The sequence below is a fragment of the Maniola hyperantus genome, chromosome 7 (genome assembly GCF_902806685.2).
Source record: "Maniola hyperantus chromosome 7, iAphHyp1.2, whole genome shotgun sequence".
Taxonomy (NCBI): Eukaryota; Metazoa; Arthropoda; class Insecta; order Lepidoptera; family Nymphalidae; genus Maniola; species Maniola hyperantus.
In genome coordinates, this window is record NC_048542.1 from 5,520,216 (window position 1) to 5,538,487 (window position 18,272).

The following is an 18,272-nucleotide window of genomic DNA, read 5'->3' on the forward strand; positions in this document are numbered from 1 at the left end:
TTCTGTTTGACTTCAGTGATCTATTACTGTACGGTTGTATTTTAAGAACTAGTGGCGCCATCTCTTAGAGAGTAGATGTAAGAAATGAAAGTAAAGATAGTTGCGCCATCTATTATGGAATAGCAAATATCATCAATTATTTAAACAATTATTAGTTAATTATTCCAGATTTTTATCCATATTATTTTTGATGAAATTAAACTCACAAACAAGTACTAATTAATTCAGAGTTAATTTTTGAACGCTTTTTTTTGTATCTGTTAAATGTCATTTGTGACTGTCCTCTGTCAGGTGTCTGTCAGTTGTCACGCCATTTTTGCATGTCATTTTGGTTTTCGTTTTCCCTTGTCATTCTAATTCTAAATATTAGGTTCCGAAAGTTTTAAAAACGCAATAAATACTAAATATGGCTTTATTAGATTACTGCCGTTTAGACGAAAAAATCAACTTGAAGCCTGCCGATGCACTGGCATCTATTAATTCTGATGTGTTGGGATACACTCAGAATTTCATGAATAGTGTCCAACTTGCTACTCCGCCTTTTGCTAACGTGAGTAACGAATTTTTAATCCTAACTCCAAACTAAACTAGGCACCTAGTGTCCAAAGGTACCTGTAGACTAGTAAGTAGTAGCTAAGTTTAAACAGATACCTAACATAAAACCATGGGATTTGATGCAGTTTGATCCATCACCCACTACCGGCATTGGCAATGAAATTTATTTTACTATTTATAGTAACGCATCTTTCGCGTGATCAAAATTTCATCTTTTAAAGCACTGATAAAGCTTCATTATTAAACTAATCTATTTTTCCTGTTCACTTACAAAACACAATAAAAAATTATCTCCATTTTCGTCAAGTACATAGTTACTTATTATTTTTTATCATGTTTTTCTATTTTCAGCCTGTTGAAACACTAGCACAGTTCAACACAAAGGATGAGACAGGACGCCAGATCAAAATTGAGTTTGATCACGGTACAACTACTCTTGGTTTTCGTTATAAAGTAAGTAAAGGAAATTATCTATTGAATCAATATCATAACCATGCCAATTCTTGTGAAGAAATCCAGGTAGCTGGCATACATGTTTCCTAGAGCAGCAACTTATTATTTTTAACTTAATTTGTAAGTAAAAAAAGATTACAAGTTTATGTTAGTTTAAGCTAGAATTTTTTAAGGTAGTCTAGCCGACCGACAGATAGAATGCTAATTTATTTTTATTGAGCCGACCGTCGTATCCCTAGTTTGTATCTTTAATTTATTATTAAAAAATTTAAACTTTTCTGTTTTTTCTTCAGGGTGGAGTTCTATTAGCTGTTGACTCCAGAGCAACTGGTGGTCAGTTCATTGGTTCACAGTCTATGAAGAAAATTGTTGAAATCAATGATTACTTACTTGGTAGGTGATCCAAAAAAATACTAGTAATAAGTGTTTCATTTTAACGTAGATCCCGGCATCATCTAGTATATCCCACCATCATCATCATGATGGTATACTAGATAGATATGATAGTCTCCTCTCAGATTGAGTAAGGATTTGGCCATAGTCTACCATGCTGGTCAAGTGCAGATATACCGACTTTACACACCTTTGAGAACATTATGGAGAACTCTCAGGCATGCAGGTTTCCTCACGATGTTAGCAAGTGATATTTAATTACTTAAAACACACAGCTCTAAAAAGTTAGACGTGCTTCCCTGGTATTGAACCCGCGACCTCCCAATTAAGAGGCGGATGTCTCAACCACTAGGCTATCATAGCTTTTTACCACTAGTCTACCATCTAGTTTATAAAATTTAATTTGTCTTCAGGTACATTAGCGGGTGGTGCAGCAGATTGTGTATACTGGGACAGAGTGCTGGCAAAACAGTGCCGTCTATATGAGTTGCGCAACCGCGAGCGCATCTCCGTGGCTGCGGCCAGCAAGCTGATGGCTAACATGGTGTACAACTACAAGGGCATGGGGCTCAGCATGGGCATGATGCTGGCTGGCATTGATAAGAGGGTAAGGCACTTAATGGGATGTACTTCTGAAAATTATTATCATAATCCATCCATCGCCGCCGGCCGGCCCACTACTGAGCACTGTCTCCTCACAGAATGAGAAGGGGCATAGTCTGCCACACTGGCCCAATGCAAATTTGCTGGACTCTGGCATGCAGATTTTCTCACAGAGTCAAGCAAGTGATATTTAATTGCTTAAAATGCACATAACTCTGAAAAGTAAGAGGTGTGTGCCTATGATCGAACTCCCGACCTCCCGAATAGAAGGCCTACGACTTGACCACTAGGCTATCACCAATCAAGTCAGAACTAAGATGTTATGAAAAAACTGATTACAACTGAGTGATTACAGTAATATGACATGTCAACAGTTATATCCTAGATATTTCTTTGAAAATCTGTTTTAGAATGTACAGCCCTTTCACATGATACCCCACTTGGTATATTAATCTTACTTTGAAAGTTGAAAATACTAATATTTGTTTATGAACACATTTTAAATTTTTTTTCAGGATGTAACCACAAATTCACGGTTTTCGGATTTTTCCCATAAAGACTACCTACCTGCCGAATTTCATGATTCTAGGTTGACGGGAAGAACCCACTAGGTTTCTTGACAGACAGACAAACAGACAACAAAGTGATCCTGTAAGGGTTCCGTTTTTCCTTATGAGGTACGGAACCCTAAAAACATAGCATCCTATTTTGTTTGTGTTGGGTCATTTTAAAATTGTCATATTTTCAGGGTGCTCAATTATACTATGTGGACAGTGAAGGAACCCGAACTCCTGGCAAAGTGTTCTCTGTGGGATCAGGTTCAGTCTTTGCGTTTGGTGTTCTGGACTCAGGCTACCACTGGGACCTTGAAGATGTTGAGGCACAAGGTAAATAATAAAAAACGGTCAAGGACAAGTCGGCCTCGCACATGCAGGGTTCCATAATAATCACCATACAAGAAATAACTTTTTTTTTTTGTGATGTAACCACAAATTCATGCTTTCCGAAATTACCCTTTACTTGTGCTAAGATGCGATTATTGATTACATTGCTACCTTCCAAATTTCATAATTCAAAGTCTAAGAAGTATCCTATAGGTTTTGATTCCCTTGATGGGTCTTGGCAGAAGGGCGTGATTGCAGCCAAGAGCAAACCTATAGGTAGTTAAAAAAAATATGGTCATTGAAAGCATAATAATTCCTATTTATTTCATTATTATTTTCACAGAGCTGGGTCGTCGCGCGATTTACCACGCGACCTACCGCGACGCGTACTCGGGCGGCATCATCCGAGTGTACCACATCAACGACCAGGGCTGGGTCAACATCTCCAACGAGGACTGCTCCGAGCTACATTATAAGTACCAAGCGGAAAAAGGAGTCAAAGATGAATAAATTATAGTATAAGTTTTTTAATAATAAATGTAATAAATAATAATAATAAATGTAAAAAAATAAAATGGTTAATACATTTGATGTTTTTATTAATTAACTAGCTGATGCCCGCGACTTCGTACGCGTGGATTTAGATTTTTAAAAATCCCGTGGGAAGTCTTTGATTTTCCGGAATAAAAAGTAGCCCTTTCCAGGTCTTAAACTATACCATGCAAAAAATCACGTTGATCCGTTGCTCCGTTGTGACGTGTTTGAAGGTCAAACCAACAAACAAACACACTTTTACATTTATAATAGTTAATTTCATTATCCACCATCGCTGGCTCACTATACTGAGGCTGGGTCTCGGAATGAGAAGGCCTACCACGCAAGCCAAGTGCGGATTGCAGTCTACGCACATATTTGAGACCATTTAGGTTGGACTCTCAGGCATGCAGGTTTCTTCACTGTTGAAGCAAGTGATCTTTAAATGCACATAACTCCGAAAAGTTAGAAGTGCGGGCCTGGGTACGACTTCATGAATAGACCGACGTTTAACCACTAGGCTATCACTGCTTTTTAAAGTAATCATAAGTTAATAATTTATCTTGCCGCAAACTGGTGTTTGCTGTGTTAAATTAAAAAAAGGCAGCACGGTGATTCGCTTACTCAATGTCCAACACTGAATGATAGCCACCAAGCTCATTTGACATTAAAATATTTTTTCGTGGAAATGAGCGCGGTGGCTATCATTCAGTGATAAACACTGTTCATTGTGCAATGGTGGGTTGCAGTATACTAATAGGCTACAATAGCCGAAGCGAACGTAACATAGAAGAAATACATTGACTTATATATTACTTCGTATGGACAGGGCCATTGAACAAACAAAACGGCACCGACTCATTGGTGCTTTAGCACTAATGCAACCTCAGTGACGTCTATCTAAGAGGTGGCGCTGATTTATTTGGTTCCAAAACCGTGAAAAATTTTGTTCGCTTGGGCATATCTTGTCATTTATATCGATGAAGAAATAACATTTCACAAGTAACCTTTGCTTGAGCGAGAGGGACTATATAGGCAGGGCCACGCTAGTTGCATATCTATTAGATAAAATGTATATAAATATTTATCTAAATATATAAAAGGAAAAGGTGACTGACTGACTGACTGACTGAATGACTGACTGACTGACTGACTGATCTATCAACGCACAGCTTAAACTACTGGACGGATCGGGCTGAAATTTGGCATGCAGATAGCTATTATGACGTAGGCATCCGCTAAGAAAGGATTTTTGAAAATTCAATCCCTAAGGGGGTGAAATAGGGGTTTGAAATTTGTGTAGTCCGCGTGGACGAAGTCGCGAGCATAAGCTAGTACCAGTATAAATTGAAAAAAATACTTTTCTATCACATACTCGTATTTATTAAATAACAATAAATTAGACTTAAAGATCCACAACTTAAAGCAAAGTTACCGTTAAAACAACCTCTAATTTCAAGAATTAATACTGCACTAGTTAGATTCTAAGTTTTTTTATCCTTTTTCTCTTCTTCTACTTTAATGGTAACTTCTTCGAATGATTCTTCGAGTTCCCAATCTTTTAAAGGCACTTCAGTGAGTTTGTAAAACTTGCCGTGTTTGCCGATACCTGGTAAATATAAGTAATTTCTTTTTTTAGTTTAGCTAGAAATAAACTTAACAGAAATTCAGTTTACATACATGTTACAATAATTCAATCTGTACTACCAACTTATCGTTTCCGAAAGAAATTAAATGTCTAGAATTAGTAGCCTTGATAGCTCAACAGTTAAAGGAGCGGACTGAAAGCCGAAAGGTCACTGGTTTAAACCCCACCCATTGCACTATTGTCGTACCTACTCCTAGCACAAGCTTTACGCTGAATTGGAGGGGAAAGGGAAATATTAGTCAACATGATAAACTTGGCTAATATTCTTTAAAAAAAATATATACTCCATTCCCAACCAACTAGTCATTCAAATAGCAACAGGAGTTAGGAGTAGTTAGTAGTACAGGTACTGCTGAATGTATGCTTTAAATATCTGTTATATTGCTTTGTATGCTGCTATATTATGCTATGGCTATGCGAAAAGGATCACGTTTTCTAGACGTGGAAACTCATACTAGTGATAGTGATATTTTATTATTATCATTAAAGAAACAAAATTGTGTCGAATATAAAAATAGGGCAAACAGAATCCAAAAAATTCTAGTTGTGTCTAACAAAGGAAGACCTGTTTTTAATAGATAATTCAGCTTATTGACTTTTTTTTTAATATGTTATTATGTTACATAATAACATATTAACATATGTAACATATGTTAATATGTTATAGTATTTTTTCTGTAACAACAGATACAAAATTGCAAACCTCCTCGGAATTTCTTGATGCCCTGGTTCAGGTCTTCAATGGCAGATCCTAAAAGGCTGTTCATGATGGCTTCATCGCGCATGCTCTCCTCGCTGTTGGGATTCAGCTGCGAGTTGACGGCCGCTAACTTGTCCATTATTAAGGCATTTTGTGGGAACTTGGTCAGAGATTTGGCAAGTTTAATTGATTCTCCGAGAGCTGAAAATATTGTAAAAAAATAAACTGTTATAAAAATACACTTTTCTTAGCGTCTCGAAGAAATAATGTGATAGGTAAATGGAATAGAAGCACATGGCGTTGTTACTTTAGTGAAATTTTCAGTGTCTATTGCAGCTACAACAAAATAATAAAATATAATAACTAGCTGACGCCCGCGACTTCGTCCGCGTGGAATTAGGTTTTTAAAAATCCCGTGGGAACTCGTTGATTTTCCGAAATAAAAACTAGCCTATGTCACTCTCCGGGTCTTTACCTATACCCATGCAAAAAATCACGTCAATCCGTTGCACTGTTGCGACGTGATTGAAGGACAAACCAACAAACAAACACACTTTCGCATTTATAATAATGGTACTGATTGTCGCCATGCTAATTCAATCAGTTAGTTTAATTAAACAATAGGTATAGTTCGCGACAGATCGAGATACCAATCGGGGTATGAGGCGGGGGGATGTCCCGCACACCCGCACAGAGCCCGCTCTATCTCACGCGGAGGCTTTGCGGGGCATCCCCACCTCGATTGCCATCTCGACCTGTCGCGTAAATAGTGTTATATCTTGTGATGGTACAGAACTATTTGTGTACAACTTGCACTAAACGGACTTCATCTCAATTTTGACTTAATTGTGGGTTGGAACTTTTTCAGAAATTACACGTAAAATACTAGATTACCTGTGCCAGTGGTGGTGAGTTTGCATGCTAGCCCCATCACGTTGGCATCAGCGCCAGAGATGGGCCGCCCGGTGATGAGCAGGTCCAGAGCGCGAGATAGACCGATCAACGACGTTAGCCGTCTGCCTCCATATAGACTTTGTGGTGCACCTAAAAGAAATCATAGGTTTTAATTTATTTTAGAAATACATAGTGTGGCTCATTCTGTTGCACATAACCTGTAAATTTTACACATCTAAATCTAGTGTTATCCTTTTCCGCACGGAGCATTATGAATGGAATACCTAGCAATACATATATTTAGATATGTCATTTCAGTTCAGCGATTGTGCACAATAGAATATGTGTGTAAAATACTTGTCGTTTATGCTCTGTGACGTCATTATTCGCTTTCCGCACAGTGACGTTAAAATTCAAAATTCAAATGATTTATTCAAAAAATATAGGTTGTTGGTTTTGAAAGATATAATATATAGTGGTGATAATTATTACGCGAACTTAAAACTAAAGCTACGAGGGCTCCAAACGCGCCCTGGACTAAAAAGAGCCCACAACAAACTCAGCCAGGTATTCTTTTTATTATCACCACTATAATAACGTTAATAATTAACTATGATGAAAATAAATAAAAATCCTGTTTTTTTTAATTATCCTCTTTAATAATGAATTCTAGCGCCATAAACTACTTCTATACAAAATATCACATCATTTTATTACTCTAGCTATACAATCGGGACATACCAAATCGCCTTCCAAGACATCCGAGGATAGCTGTATCTTCTATGACGCGCAGATCACACGCGAGAGCCAGCTCGAAGCCTTCGCCCACCGCATAGCCCGTCACTGCAGCGATGGTGGGCTTGTCACACAGCGGCCGGCGAAGAAGCCGCGACTACAACAATCCATATGTCTTGATATTATACAAGTGTGGGTCACATAATAACCTCCTAGGTGATTCGCTAACTCAGTGTTCAACACTGAATGATAGCCACCACGCTCATTTGAAATTTATTTTTAATCCGTTGAAGGTTTTCTACGAAACAATATTTTTATATCACTCAGTGAAGCAGCAATGTGGAACCACTGAACCAACCAATGTCAAATGAGTTATTAGCTGGCCTAACTATGAATTGAGGAGCAAAACTGGGCTAGTCCACTAAATTCTCAACTCAATAAACTCTACTTAATAAAAGTTAGTGGACTATTGAAGTATTGGTAAAAGGATTGTAAGAAGTGTAATCTGGTTTTGTTTAAAAAACACTTTCTGAGGCTATTAATTACCAACCTCATTTCAAGCCAGAATTTAGAGGAATCAACCAAAATGTATAAATATTTTGCTTTAATTGCAGTGTGTGAACGTTTGTCAATCTTAATTATAAATATACCAAAAAGTTATATTTTGGTCAAGTTTTTCATACCTCATATACCCAAGTATATTATACAATTAAAATTATTATATAATAATCCCCAATGTATTTCCTGTGGACACTGAAGCCAGCGAAAGCCTTTTGAGAAGGGCTTCTTGATGGAGTGACCTTTTCCCAACTCTTGATGCACTCATAAAAATTTGCTTGCAGTACATACCGATTGATTGCGAATAGCCTAGAAATATTAAAAAAAAACTTACTGCGGCATCAATAAGTGTATTATATCCTTTTGCTTCAACTTCGTCCAAATCGAACCCTGAGCAGAAACTTCCTCCTTCTCCGTTAAAAACCAGGACCTTGGCCTCTGCATCTTTGTCAAATGCATTGATGGCTTCTGTCATCTCTCTTAATGTTGCTTCATCGAGACTGTTGCGGGTTTTTTGACGATCAATATTCAATGTTGTGACTGCACCATACTTCTCAACTACAACATCTAAAACAGTATTTTAATTTTTAAGCAATTTAACATCAGTTGCTTTAACAATGAAGAAAAATGAGGAAATCTGCATGCCGAGTTCTCCAAAGGTGTATAAAGCCTGGTGAACTGTGTCCTAACCCTTCTCATTCTGAGGAGACCCGTTCTGACCCCAAATGAAATGAGGCAATGGCAAGAGAAAGTGGAAGATTGAGGCACAAAAATCTTACATTGGTTTTTGTGAAACAAAGACAAGAAAAACGGTAAACGTAAAGTTAATTTGTACGATCGTATTCGTTTCTAAAGGTACAACTTACTCATTTTCATTTTGATTTCTTCTACGTCCTTGGTATCTTCTTTCTTTTGAGCATCATTCTTGGAAGAAGCTAATCTTACCGTGTTAATCCTAGTAAAAGATAAATTACTAAAAGTAATACACTTTCTCAGTAAACTCTTCATTTTTCTAATGATTGTATGTATGGCATGTAAGGTTATGTTTATTTTTAAATTTTGACAGTAAGTTTACATTTGACATTAAACCATTAACTTAAGCATAGAGATAGGTTAAGGACTGAGGTTATGGAGATGCCATGCTTGTGGATCAACCTTGGATCAACTAATACTCTATGGGATCAACTTGGAATCAACGGAATCAACTCACATTTGTCTGTGGCTGGTGGCAAACGTCAATGTCATAAAACAAATGTCTAGTGAATTTTTTTTTCAGTGATTGTTGAGAATTTATTTATGAGTGAGTTCGTGAGTTCACTGAGGTTCCCATTATAATACTCTTTGGGTTCCCGACAAATTGATTGAAGACACGTATACTTGCCGAATTTATTGACTCATTTGTTATTGTTTTTTGAAATCCTCGTTACATTGTGAAGCAGTTCATTACATCAGTTTTACTGTGAGAGCAACAAAATGTCTGAATTCAAAGATTGGTTTAATAGTATTCCGTTCTTCACTAGATACTGGTTGGCTTGTACGATAGGTTTAAGTCTTATTGGACGGTTTGGTTTGCTCAATAATGCTTACTTGATTTTGGACTACTACCCATTCATACACCAGTTTCAGGTAAGGTTTCTCTCTATGTATCCAAACAACTTTTTATAAACTATTAATTCCTGCCTAAAAGTAGGCACTTTGTCTTATCTCATACGTAACAAAATAAAGATTAGAGGTTGTGTGTATCATAATTATTCCAAAATAATTACAGAATCTTATCCTATAATAGTAAACAAGTAAAAGCTTTAAACAACTGCCATTCCACTTTTTAAATTATTACAATGGGGCCAATTCTCTTGTACACAATCTCTAAACTAAACTAAATTAACAGGTCTAAATATAGTGCTATCCTTTTCCGCAAGCAACATTTTGAAAGGGATAGCAATAGATTTAGACGTGCCATTTTAGTTTAGTTTAGAGATTGTGTACAAGAGAATTAGCCACAATGTTAGATTTAAAGATAGCTTCATTTCTTAGGACAAGGTCAAATTGCACAAACTAAGGGTCAGTTGCATATTATCTGGTGGTTAGAATTATGTTTTGGTTACCATGAAACCACCAATAAAAAGTAAAATGGATTGCATGTCAGTATTCATACCTCCATAATTAAGGTTGAAGGTAAAATTTTGATCTATCTAAAATTAACAAACTACTGCAACCCATTTTGTTTTATTGGCATTCAAAGTTTGACGTGCTGTCTGGCTTATATTTTTAACAAAAAAACAACTTTATTTGTAACTATATTAACTAACCAACAAACAATAGTACTTTCGCATTTATATTAAGATCCCCGCGGCCTCGCCCGCGTGGTTTTAGTTTTTTAAAGATCCCGTATAGCCTATGTCACTCAGGAGTAATGTAGCTTTCTACTGGTAAAAGAATTTTGAAAATCGGTTCAGTAATTCCAAAGATTACCCCCTACAAACAAACTTAACGACATTACCTCTTTATATAATAGTATAGATATAGATATTATATGTATATACTTTTACATTTTTTTTAGTATGAATAGGGAGTAGGGACTTTGGTGTACAATAAAAGGTTAAAAAAGTGTTTTTTTACAGATATGGAGACCACTCACAGCTCTATTCTACTACCCAATTACTCCAGGCACTGGCTTCCACTTCCTCATAAACTGCTACTTCCTGTACCAGTACTCCCAAAGGCTAGAAATGAGCATATTTGCCGGCAAGCCTGCTGATTACTTTTACATGCTCTTGTTTAACTGGGTTTGCTGTGTAATCGTAGGATTGTTGGTTAATTTAATTGTGAGTTCTTTTATATTCTTTTTTTAACTGTAAAATAGTATGAGTTTTTTTCTTATTACAAGATAGGCTTGTCAAGCAACAACAGTCATGCTAATAGAAAGCAATAATGAGGCTAAGTTAGGTCACTCTTGCCTAGAAGATGCCAATTCACCTTGCCTAGTTGAACACATAGTTTAACAGACAGGTCTAGAAATATGAGCCATCCATTCATATTCCCTGCAAAATAGAACTAGCCATACTTGATTTACAACTTACCTAATTCTATTAGTTAAATCAAGGAACTTTATGATGGATGGTGTTCCAACTGAGCTGTCTATGGTACTGAGTATTGACCATATTTTTATGGACTGACAACATACAGAGGGTGATTGAAAGCAGCTGGATGAGGAAGGCTGTGAAAAAATGTAAACAGCGAATCAACCAATCAAAGGGCAGAATGTTTTGATGATTACGATAACAATGAATACGTTTTTCTTATTAAATCGGGGACCAGGTGTGGTACTCATTGGGAATGGCCTTACTTACTGCCTTCATACCTATTTTCTTTAAAACAAATGCTCTTTTCAGGTATTAATGGACCCCATGGTGCTATCCGTGCTGTATGTATGGTGCCAACTCAACAAGGATGTCATTGTGTCGTTCTGGTTTGGCAGCCGTTTTAAGGCTATGTACCTGCCCTGGGTCCTTTTGGCATTCAACCTTGTGATAAGTGGAGGGTAAGTTCTTATGTATACTTTGACTGACACAGCAAACTGCTACTGAAAAGAGCAACCGCTGAGTTTCTTGCTGGTTCTTGTCAGTAGGAAAGGCATTCTGAACCAGTGGTAGATTTAAAAGCGCTTGTAAAACTTTTTTTGAATAATATGACCATTTCTTAATTCAATTGTATTAGATATTATTTTATTCTTCTAATGTGTATATTTTGTACTTAGTACACAGCTGAGTAACTATGATGCAATAAACACAATATGGAAAATAATCTAATCTAAATCTATATATATAAAAGGAAAAGGTGACTGACTGACTGACTGACAGATCTATCAACGCACAGCTCAAACTACTGGACGGGTTGGGCTGAAATTTGGGATGCAGATAGCTATTATGACGTAGGCATCCACTAAGAAAGGATTTTGAAAATTCAACACCTAAGGGGGTGAAATAGGGGTTTGAAAATTGTGTAGTCCACGCGAACGAAGTCGCGAACATAAGCTAGTTGACAGATAATCATTGATATCACTCAATTCCACTTATGACCTTTGAATTAAAGATGAAGAAAAACATTGTGAGGAAACTTGTATGCCTGAGAGTTATCCATAAAGTTCTCAAAGGTGTGTGAAGGTTTCCAATCAGCACTTGGCCTTGGACTAGAGCCTAAATCCATGTCATTCTTGGTCCATACTTAATAGTGGCCAGGCAATGGGTTGTTGATGAATATACTTAAATAAGTTTGTTGTTTTTGCAGTGGAGTGGTGGAGCTGTTGGGTATCATGATTGGACACATCTGTTTCTTCCTGCTGTTCAAATACCCTCAGGAGTTTGGTGGACCAGCTCTTCTTACACCACCTGCTTTCCTGTAAGTTTTTATTCTCTTCAGTTTTATATTTTCAAGTTAGTAGGCATAAAGTTGCATAGCTAATAATAATATTAAACTTTTTTTAAAAACTTCTGCAACTCCTGGTAGCTTTAATAAGCTACCAGAATCACAATATATATTGTTTTGATTAGCAGAATTTATGGTATTCTTGAAACCCTAAAAATGATAATTCTTTGCTTTCAGGAAACGTATCTTCCCAGACACGCGGTACGTCGGCGGTTTCGGCACCGCGCCTCAAGCGAGAGTACCCACGGGTGGTGGAGCCGTGTTCGGTGGCCACAACTGGGGCCGGGGACACACACTCGGCGGCAACTGAGTCGTGTACCCAAATACTTGGACAAAGTGTGTATATGAACTTGGACTAATGACAATGTGCAGTGCTACTCATACTGTGTAGACCCTGCTGCCCTAGCACGATCAGCAAGGCTGTGTTAAGACATCCCACATTGTGGCTAATTCTATTGTGTACAATCTCTTAACAAAAAAACAGGTCTAAATATATTACTATCCCTTTCATAAAGCTCTGCGGGATAGGATAGCACTAGATTTAGACCTGTCTATGTAGTTTAGTTTAGAGATTCTGTACAGCTCGATTACGGTAAAATTACATGTACAAAGTAACGATCGCAATGATCTCTGATCAGTGACGCTCGCTCACTATTAGCTACAGTAGCTTGCAGAAAATATTGTACATCTACCTTTAGAATGAGATTTCGGCTTTGTAGAGCGTTGTCTCCGTCACTCGTACCTATGTGACGTTTTGTCGGTCTCAACGATAGAGAGACACTCTACAAAATCGCTATTTCTTTCTAAAGATTGATGTACAATATTTTCTGCCGCGTACTGTACAATGCATTGTTGCAATAAAAATACCATAAATTAAATTCATTCAATTACAACAGTTGAGATTGTAATCATGATTGATGCAGTTTTTCCGCAATCGACCTGCTACACGACAGAATTAGCCACATTGTTTTATTTGTATCCTATTACGAGATCGAGATCTTTTTAATGAATTTTAAAGTTTAAAGTGTGACTCGTAAGTCATAGCATGTTGTAAATAAGATAAATAATGGATTAAAAAAATGGCACTCAATAGCCAAATGCGATAAAATCCGTGATACACGTCGCAGCAGTTGTGCTAGGCCTGGTTTGGAAAATGTTTTTACTGTGGTACAGATGTGTTTATATTACCAAATAAATGTTTTTCCTATACTATATTTTACTATTATTGTATTTTTTGTACTTCTGGGTGCAGGTATTTTCACACAAATGTCCCTATTCTTGCATTTACGGTGTTTAGTAATATTTATGCAAGATTTACAGCAAACTGTCAACTTTTTCAACTTTATCATCAGTAAGACAAATTTTACTGTCTGGTTGTCATTACTGTTGTACAGGGGGCGTCCATAAATTACGTGAGATGTTTAAGGGGGGAGGGGGTCGAGTCAAATCTCATCTAATATTACGTTGGAGAGGGCGGGTCTCGGCAAATATCACGCAATTTTTTTTCTGATTGAAACAAAAAAAATTATACTATTTTGGTCCTTTTAATCCAGATTGTACATGCTTAAGATTTAATCTTAAGCGTAATCGTAATACGATTTAAGTATTCGATTGTTAAATTTTTAACTTATAACTCAGCAACATTGGTCGTAAATGAAAGCACGAATCAATTTTTTTTTCTTTTTATAATAACAATCTAACGCGTTTAAGAAACCCACATTTTGAAAAATCTCACGTGAGATTGGGGGATGGGGGAGGGGGTCTATTAAAATCTCACGACATCTCACCAGGGCGGGAGGGAGGGACAGAAAATAAAAAAAAACACCTCACGTAATTTATGGATGCCCCCACACAATCTAAATTGACAGGTCTAGTGCTATCCTTTTCCATCAGGGAATATCATGATAAGGGATAGTGACACAGCGGAGCGAGACCAATAATTAATCTATGCTGACACATTTTGGTTTTTCCATACACAGATAAACCCCCTGGATAATATTTTATATATATATATATATATATATATATATATCCAAAAATGAAATAAAATAAATATTTAATGGGGTTCCCATACAAAATATATATATATATATATATATATATATATATATATATATATATATATATATTTTGTATGGGAACCCCATTAAATATTTATTTTATTTCATTTTTGGACCATATTTTATATGGTCTTGGAATATCCTGTATATTTTAATTGAGTTTTTCTATTATTTTACTATTTTATGGAATTTTTACTACCTATACTTATTGAATTATTATTCATTAGTTTTAGCTACTGAATAATTTAATAGTTTAGTGATACATTTAGATTTTAGACCTGACAAATTAGTTTAGTTTGGATATTGTGTACAACAGAATTGGCAACTCTGAGTACCTACTAATCTAAATTAATCTAAACTGGTTTAAAATCTAGGATATTGCATATGGTTTAATATAAAATTATTAAGTTTATAAATAACATGATTTTAAAACTAAATAACATTTCTGTAATTATTTTCTTTTTATGACAAATTAGTGCGAATTATTGTGAAGGTGAACCATACCTACTAATAATACTAATACTAATTATTAAAATTAGCCAAAAAGGTGTAGTAGTGCATTGAGTTCTTTCCACTATGAATATTTTTTATAAAACTTGTGTTAATGTGCTTTTTTTTGCGTTTGGTTACATTAAAAATATATAACAAATAAAATTTGTGTTTTCTGTCTGATTAAAAACTGTATTCTAGCATATCATTTATTTTGTACAAAATCACCAGCAAATTCACCAATAATTACATTACATAATACCTACCTACATAATTGGGCCTTAATTACTTTACAACCGCTTTCTTGATTGCACTAAATCGGTTGTTTCCAGAAACAGAACAGAAATAATCAGTTAATTAGCACTAAAGAATGAGGCAATCAATACAACCAAATGAGTAACAAATACTTTACTATCATAAATAACTACATACAATGATTAATGATGTTGATCTTTAGCATCAGGTTTGCCGTATTCTTTCTCCCACATGGCAATAAACTCTTTCTTTCTTTGCTCTCGACGCTTGAAGTACTCAGGGTACTGAGCTTTCTCTAATGGATGCCAGTAGTCTAGGACCCAGTCCGGTGGAGTGACAACACGCTCATGCGCTACACCTCCTACACTTGTTGGGACTGAAAAAGATTGTGTAAGAAATTAAAATACTGTCATTAATTTTATAAATGCAAAAGGGGTCTGTCTGCTAGCTTTTCACAGTCCATCCATTTTCGTCTTTGACAAAATTTGGTGCAGAGATAACTTTCATCCCAGGGATGGACATAGGCTACTTATTGTCCAAGAAAATCAAAGTTTCTGACATGATTTTTGACGATTAAAAAAATACATGTCAATTTTTTTTGAAAATTCTATCCATCCACCACCAAAGAGGTAACTTTTTGGTGGTGGATGAATAGGGGATGAATGTTTACATGAAAGTCTATTCATTTTCCAATTTATAACTTTGATAATTTAATTTTTGGGCTTTCAGATAGTTTCAGGTTTTTTTTAATAGCACCAGAGGAACCGCCGATGCGTTGCCGGCCTTTTAGGAATTTGTTGGTCCACCCATTGAATAACCCCATACCTTCTTTTTTGAAATTACGATTTTTGATAAGTCCATACCTTCACCGAGTTTTGAAAATTCCACTTGAGCAAAGCAAGTGTGGGTCAGCTAGTTTTAAATAAAATAAACTAGGTACTGAAACATGATGTGGTACTTACATTTTTTAGGAATTGGGTGCTGTTTCAAGAATAGTTCCTCTTGTCCTTCTTTGAGTAGCTGAGCAGCTTTACGCATGTCTGTTATGTTGGCATTTTTGTCGAAGCGCTCTCGGAGGAGCACTGCCTGGTAGCGGTATACATGTCTGTAATAAGTAATACAAATTATGAGAAGACTTCCAAAAAGAGATACTTTTTCAATAAAGCAAACAAAATATTATACTTATATTATTATAATTTATATATATACTATTATAATTTATACTGTGAGGAAGGCATTACACGAAGTAAGTACATAATACATATATTTATTGGAAATTTGTATAGATTTAATATGATCATGGACGATTAATCTTATGGTAAATTAATTATTAAAAATTATTTTCCTTTGATTTCTTTTGACTACAGGATAAAAAATTATTCTAAAGAAAAATCTACAAATTAACAAAACAGAAAAACCTTCAGCTTTATTCCTATTAATTAGATTAATAACCTCCATTTTCAAGGTATTTTTGCGTGAGTAAAATTAAAAAATCTGCAAAATAAAAAGGTGGACATGATCGAAAACAAGCAGTCATTACGTAACGTTGGAGGACGATATAGAAAGGTTAAAGATTTTTATGGTTGTGTTAACTTACCGTCTATCATAAAACGACTCTATATTGCGTAAAGCCTGTTTGTAAAGGCTACAAACTTTTTGAGAATGAGTTCTTATGCCAAGAGGAAGATTCGCCATTTTGGCTTGACTTTGTAACTTATGTCATAACAAATGATAACAAATTAATGACAGGTAATGTCAGTGTTTCTACTTACGATTTTGGTTTTACCCTAGTTTGTGTAAAAATTCGCCCTAAATTACCCTGAAATATTTTCAAAAGACCCTGATGCACATGATTTTTATTTTTATAATGAACAACGTTATTCAAAGTTTATAATATCATTTAATTCATAATCTTGAGTTTTATGACGAAGAAGATGTTTCGACATAATTTTCTTCCATTTCCAAATAAATTATATTTCAGTCTCATAGGTACGAATAAAGAATAACTAGCTAATTAGTTATTACATCTATGAAAATATGCTGTAATTTTATATTATGAAAATCTTTTTTAGCCTAGTTAGTTATAGTTACCTATAACAATCAGCATTTTGTAGAATCCATTTAGCAAAAAGCAAGCAATTAAGGAACCTATTAAGTACCGTACTATAATATTGTGTTCTTAGCATTAAATCTGTAGGTATGGTACCTACTTAAATCAATACTAGCCTAGCCTGTAGGGTTTGTACTTAAAAACAAAATAGTCGTATTTGACTAGTGGATGCTAATAATAAAGCAATTATTATTACTGACAAATGCCATGAACTAAGCTTATATTGGTTACAAGGTCGAAGAAGCGAGATCTCCCTAATGACTTTATAAGAATATAATTAGGTACCTACTAATTAGGTAAAATTAGTAAGTAGGTAACTATCTCATTGTAAGTGGTACCTACCTACCTCATTATATCAAAACACTATTAGTAAGTAGACGGAACAAATAAGCCTGTATGTGTTATTCCAGCACATGACCTATTTTTTTTCAAAACTCATCTAAGTTTGTTCAGCCGTTTCAGCAGGATGTAGGTTCCTACTACCTAGGTAGATAGATAGGTATACTTACTCACTAAAATAGAATAAAAATTGCAGTCATTTGAAACTGCTGACAGAAGCGAGAACTTAAAACTATGAAATAACAGTGACTTTTTGGATTTCAAATAGCATAATATTTGTTTTATAAATTATAGATTGGTAGGTACCTTAAACTTTTATTAACTAGATAGGTATACCTATTATTATTTATTGAACGCGCATATCATACGTCGTATATTTATACATACAGGCATATTATTGAAAAGAGCAACCGCCGAGTTTCTTGCTGGTTCTCGGTAGAAATTTTTTTTTGACGATTCAAAAGTAGTTACTTGTAAAAGTTCATTTGAATAAAAATAAGACACTAAACCTATTCTATTCTATAAAAATTAGCATGTCGGTGACGCGACGCGCCTAGAGAAGTTTTTACTTCAATAAATTCGCTCTTGTTTGACTGAGAATCCGGAAGTTATTAAAACTACCTAGTTAAAAAACTAA

General features: G+C 35.4%; 4 protein-coding genes across 5 annotated transcripts; 2 read left to right on the plus strand and 2 right to left on the minus strand.

Moving 5' to 3' along the window:
* Nucleotides 1–315: 315 nt before the first annotated feature.
* Prosbeta5 (Proteasome beta5 subunit) lies at nucleotides 316–3,423 on the plus strand. The gene is made up of 6 exons (XM_034970249.2): nucleotides 316–550; nucleotides 907–1,008; nucleotides 1,302–1,401; nucleotides 1,815–2,008; nucleotides 2,753–2,891; nucleotides 3,232–3,423. Exons 1-6 carry the CDS (start codon nucleotides 407–409, stop codon nucleotides 3,396–3,398), a joined length of 846 nt encoding a protein of 281 aa, XP_034826140.1. The 5' UTR covers nucleotides 316–406; the 3' UTR covers nucleotides 3,399–3,423.
* Nucleotides 3,424–4,782: 1,359 nt separating this feature from the next.
* Nucleotides 4,783–9,214, minus strand: LOC117983635 (probable enoyl-CoA hydratase). Its single transcript, XM_034970248.2, has 6 exons — nucleotides 8,824–9,214; nucleotides 8,292–8,524; nucleotides 7,406–7,556; nucleotides 6,665–6,814; nucleotides 5,774–5,971; nucleotides 4,783–5,031 (listed from the first exon to the last, which is right to left on the minus strand). Exons 1-6 carry the CDS (start codon nucleotides 8,963–8,965, stop codon nucleotides 4,907–4,909), a joined length of 999 nt encoding a protein of 332 aa, XP_034826139.1. The 5' UTR covers nucleotides 8,966–9,214; the 3' UTR covers nucleotides 4,783–4,906.
* Nucleotides 9,215–9,237: 23 nt separating this feature from the next.
* On the plus strand, nucleotides 9,238–13,594 carry Der-1 (derlin 1). Its single transcript, XM_034970695.2, has 5 exons — nucleotides 9,238–9,583; nucleotides 10,579–10,782; nucleotides 11,350–11,498; nucleotides 12,245–12,355; nucleotides 12,560–13,594. The coding sequence occupies exons 1-5, from the start codon at nucleotides 9,431–9,433 to the stop codon at nucleotides 12,690–12,692; spliced, it is 750 nt and encodes a 249-aa protein (XP_034826586.1). The 5' UTR covers nucleotides 9,238–9,430; the 3' UTR covers nucleotides 12,693–13,594.
* On the minus strand, nucleotides 12,228–16,943 carry ND-B22 (NADH dehydrogenase (ubiquinone) B22 subunit). Of its 2 annotated transcripts, XM_034970697.2 has the most exons (4): nucleotides 16,784–16,943; nucleotides 16,149–16,291; nucleotides 15,364–15,562; nucleotides 12,228–12,353 (listed from the first exon to the last, which is right to left on the minus strand). In XM_034970697.2, the coding sequence occupies exons 1-3, from the start codon at nucleotides 16,879–16,881 to the stop codon at nucleotides 15,369–15,371; spliced, it is 435 nt and encodes a 144-aa protein (XP_034826588.1). In that variant the 5' UTR covers nucleotides 16,882–16,943; the 3' UTR covers nucleotides 12,228–12,353; nucleotides 15,364–15,368. The 2 variants fall into 2 exon arrangements, with proteins under 2 accessions (XP_034826588.1, XP_034826587.1); XM_034970696.2 differs by lacking the exon at nucleotides 12,228–12,353 and having other exon boundaries at nucleotides 15,325–15,562.
* Between the last annotated feature and the right edge of the window lie 1,329 nt (nucleotides 16,944–18,272).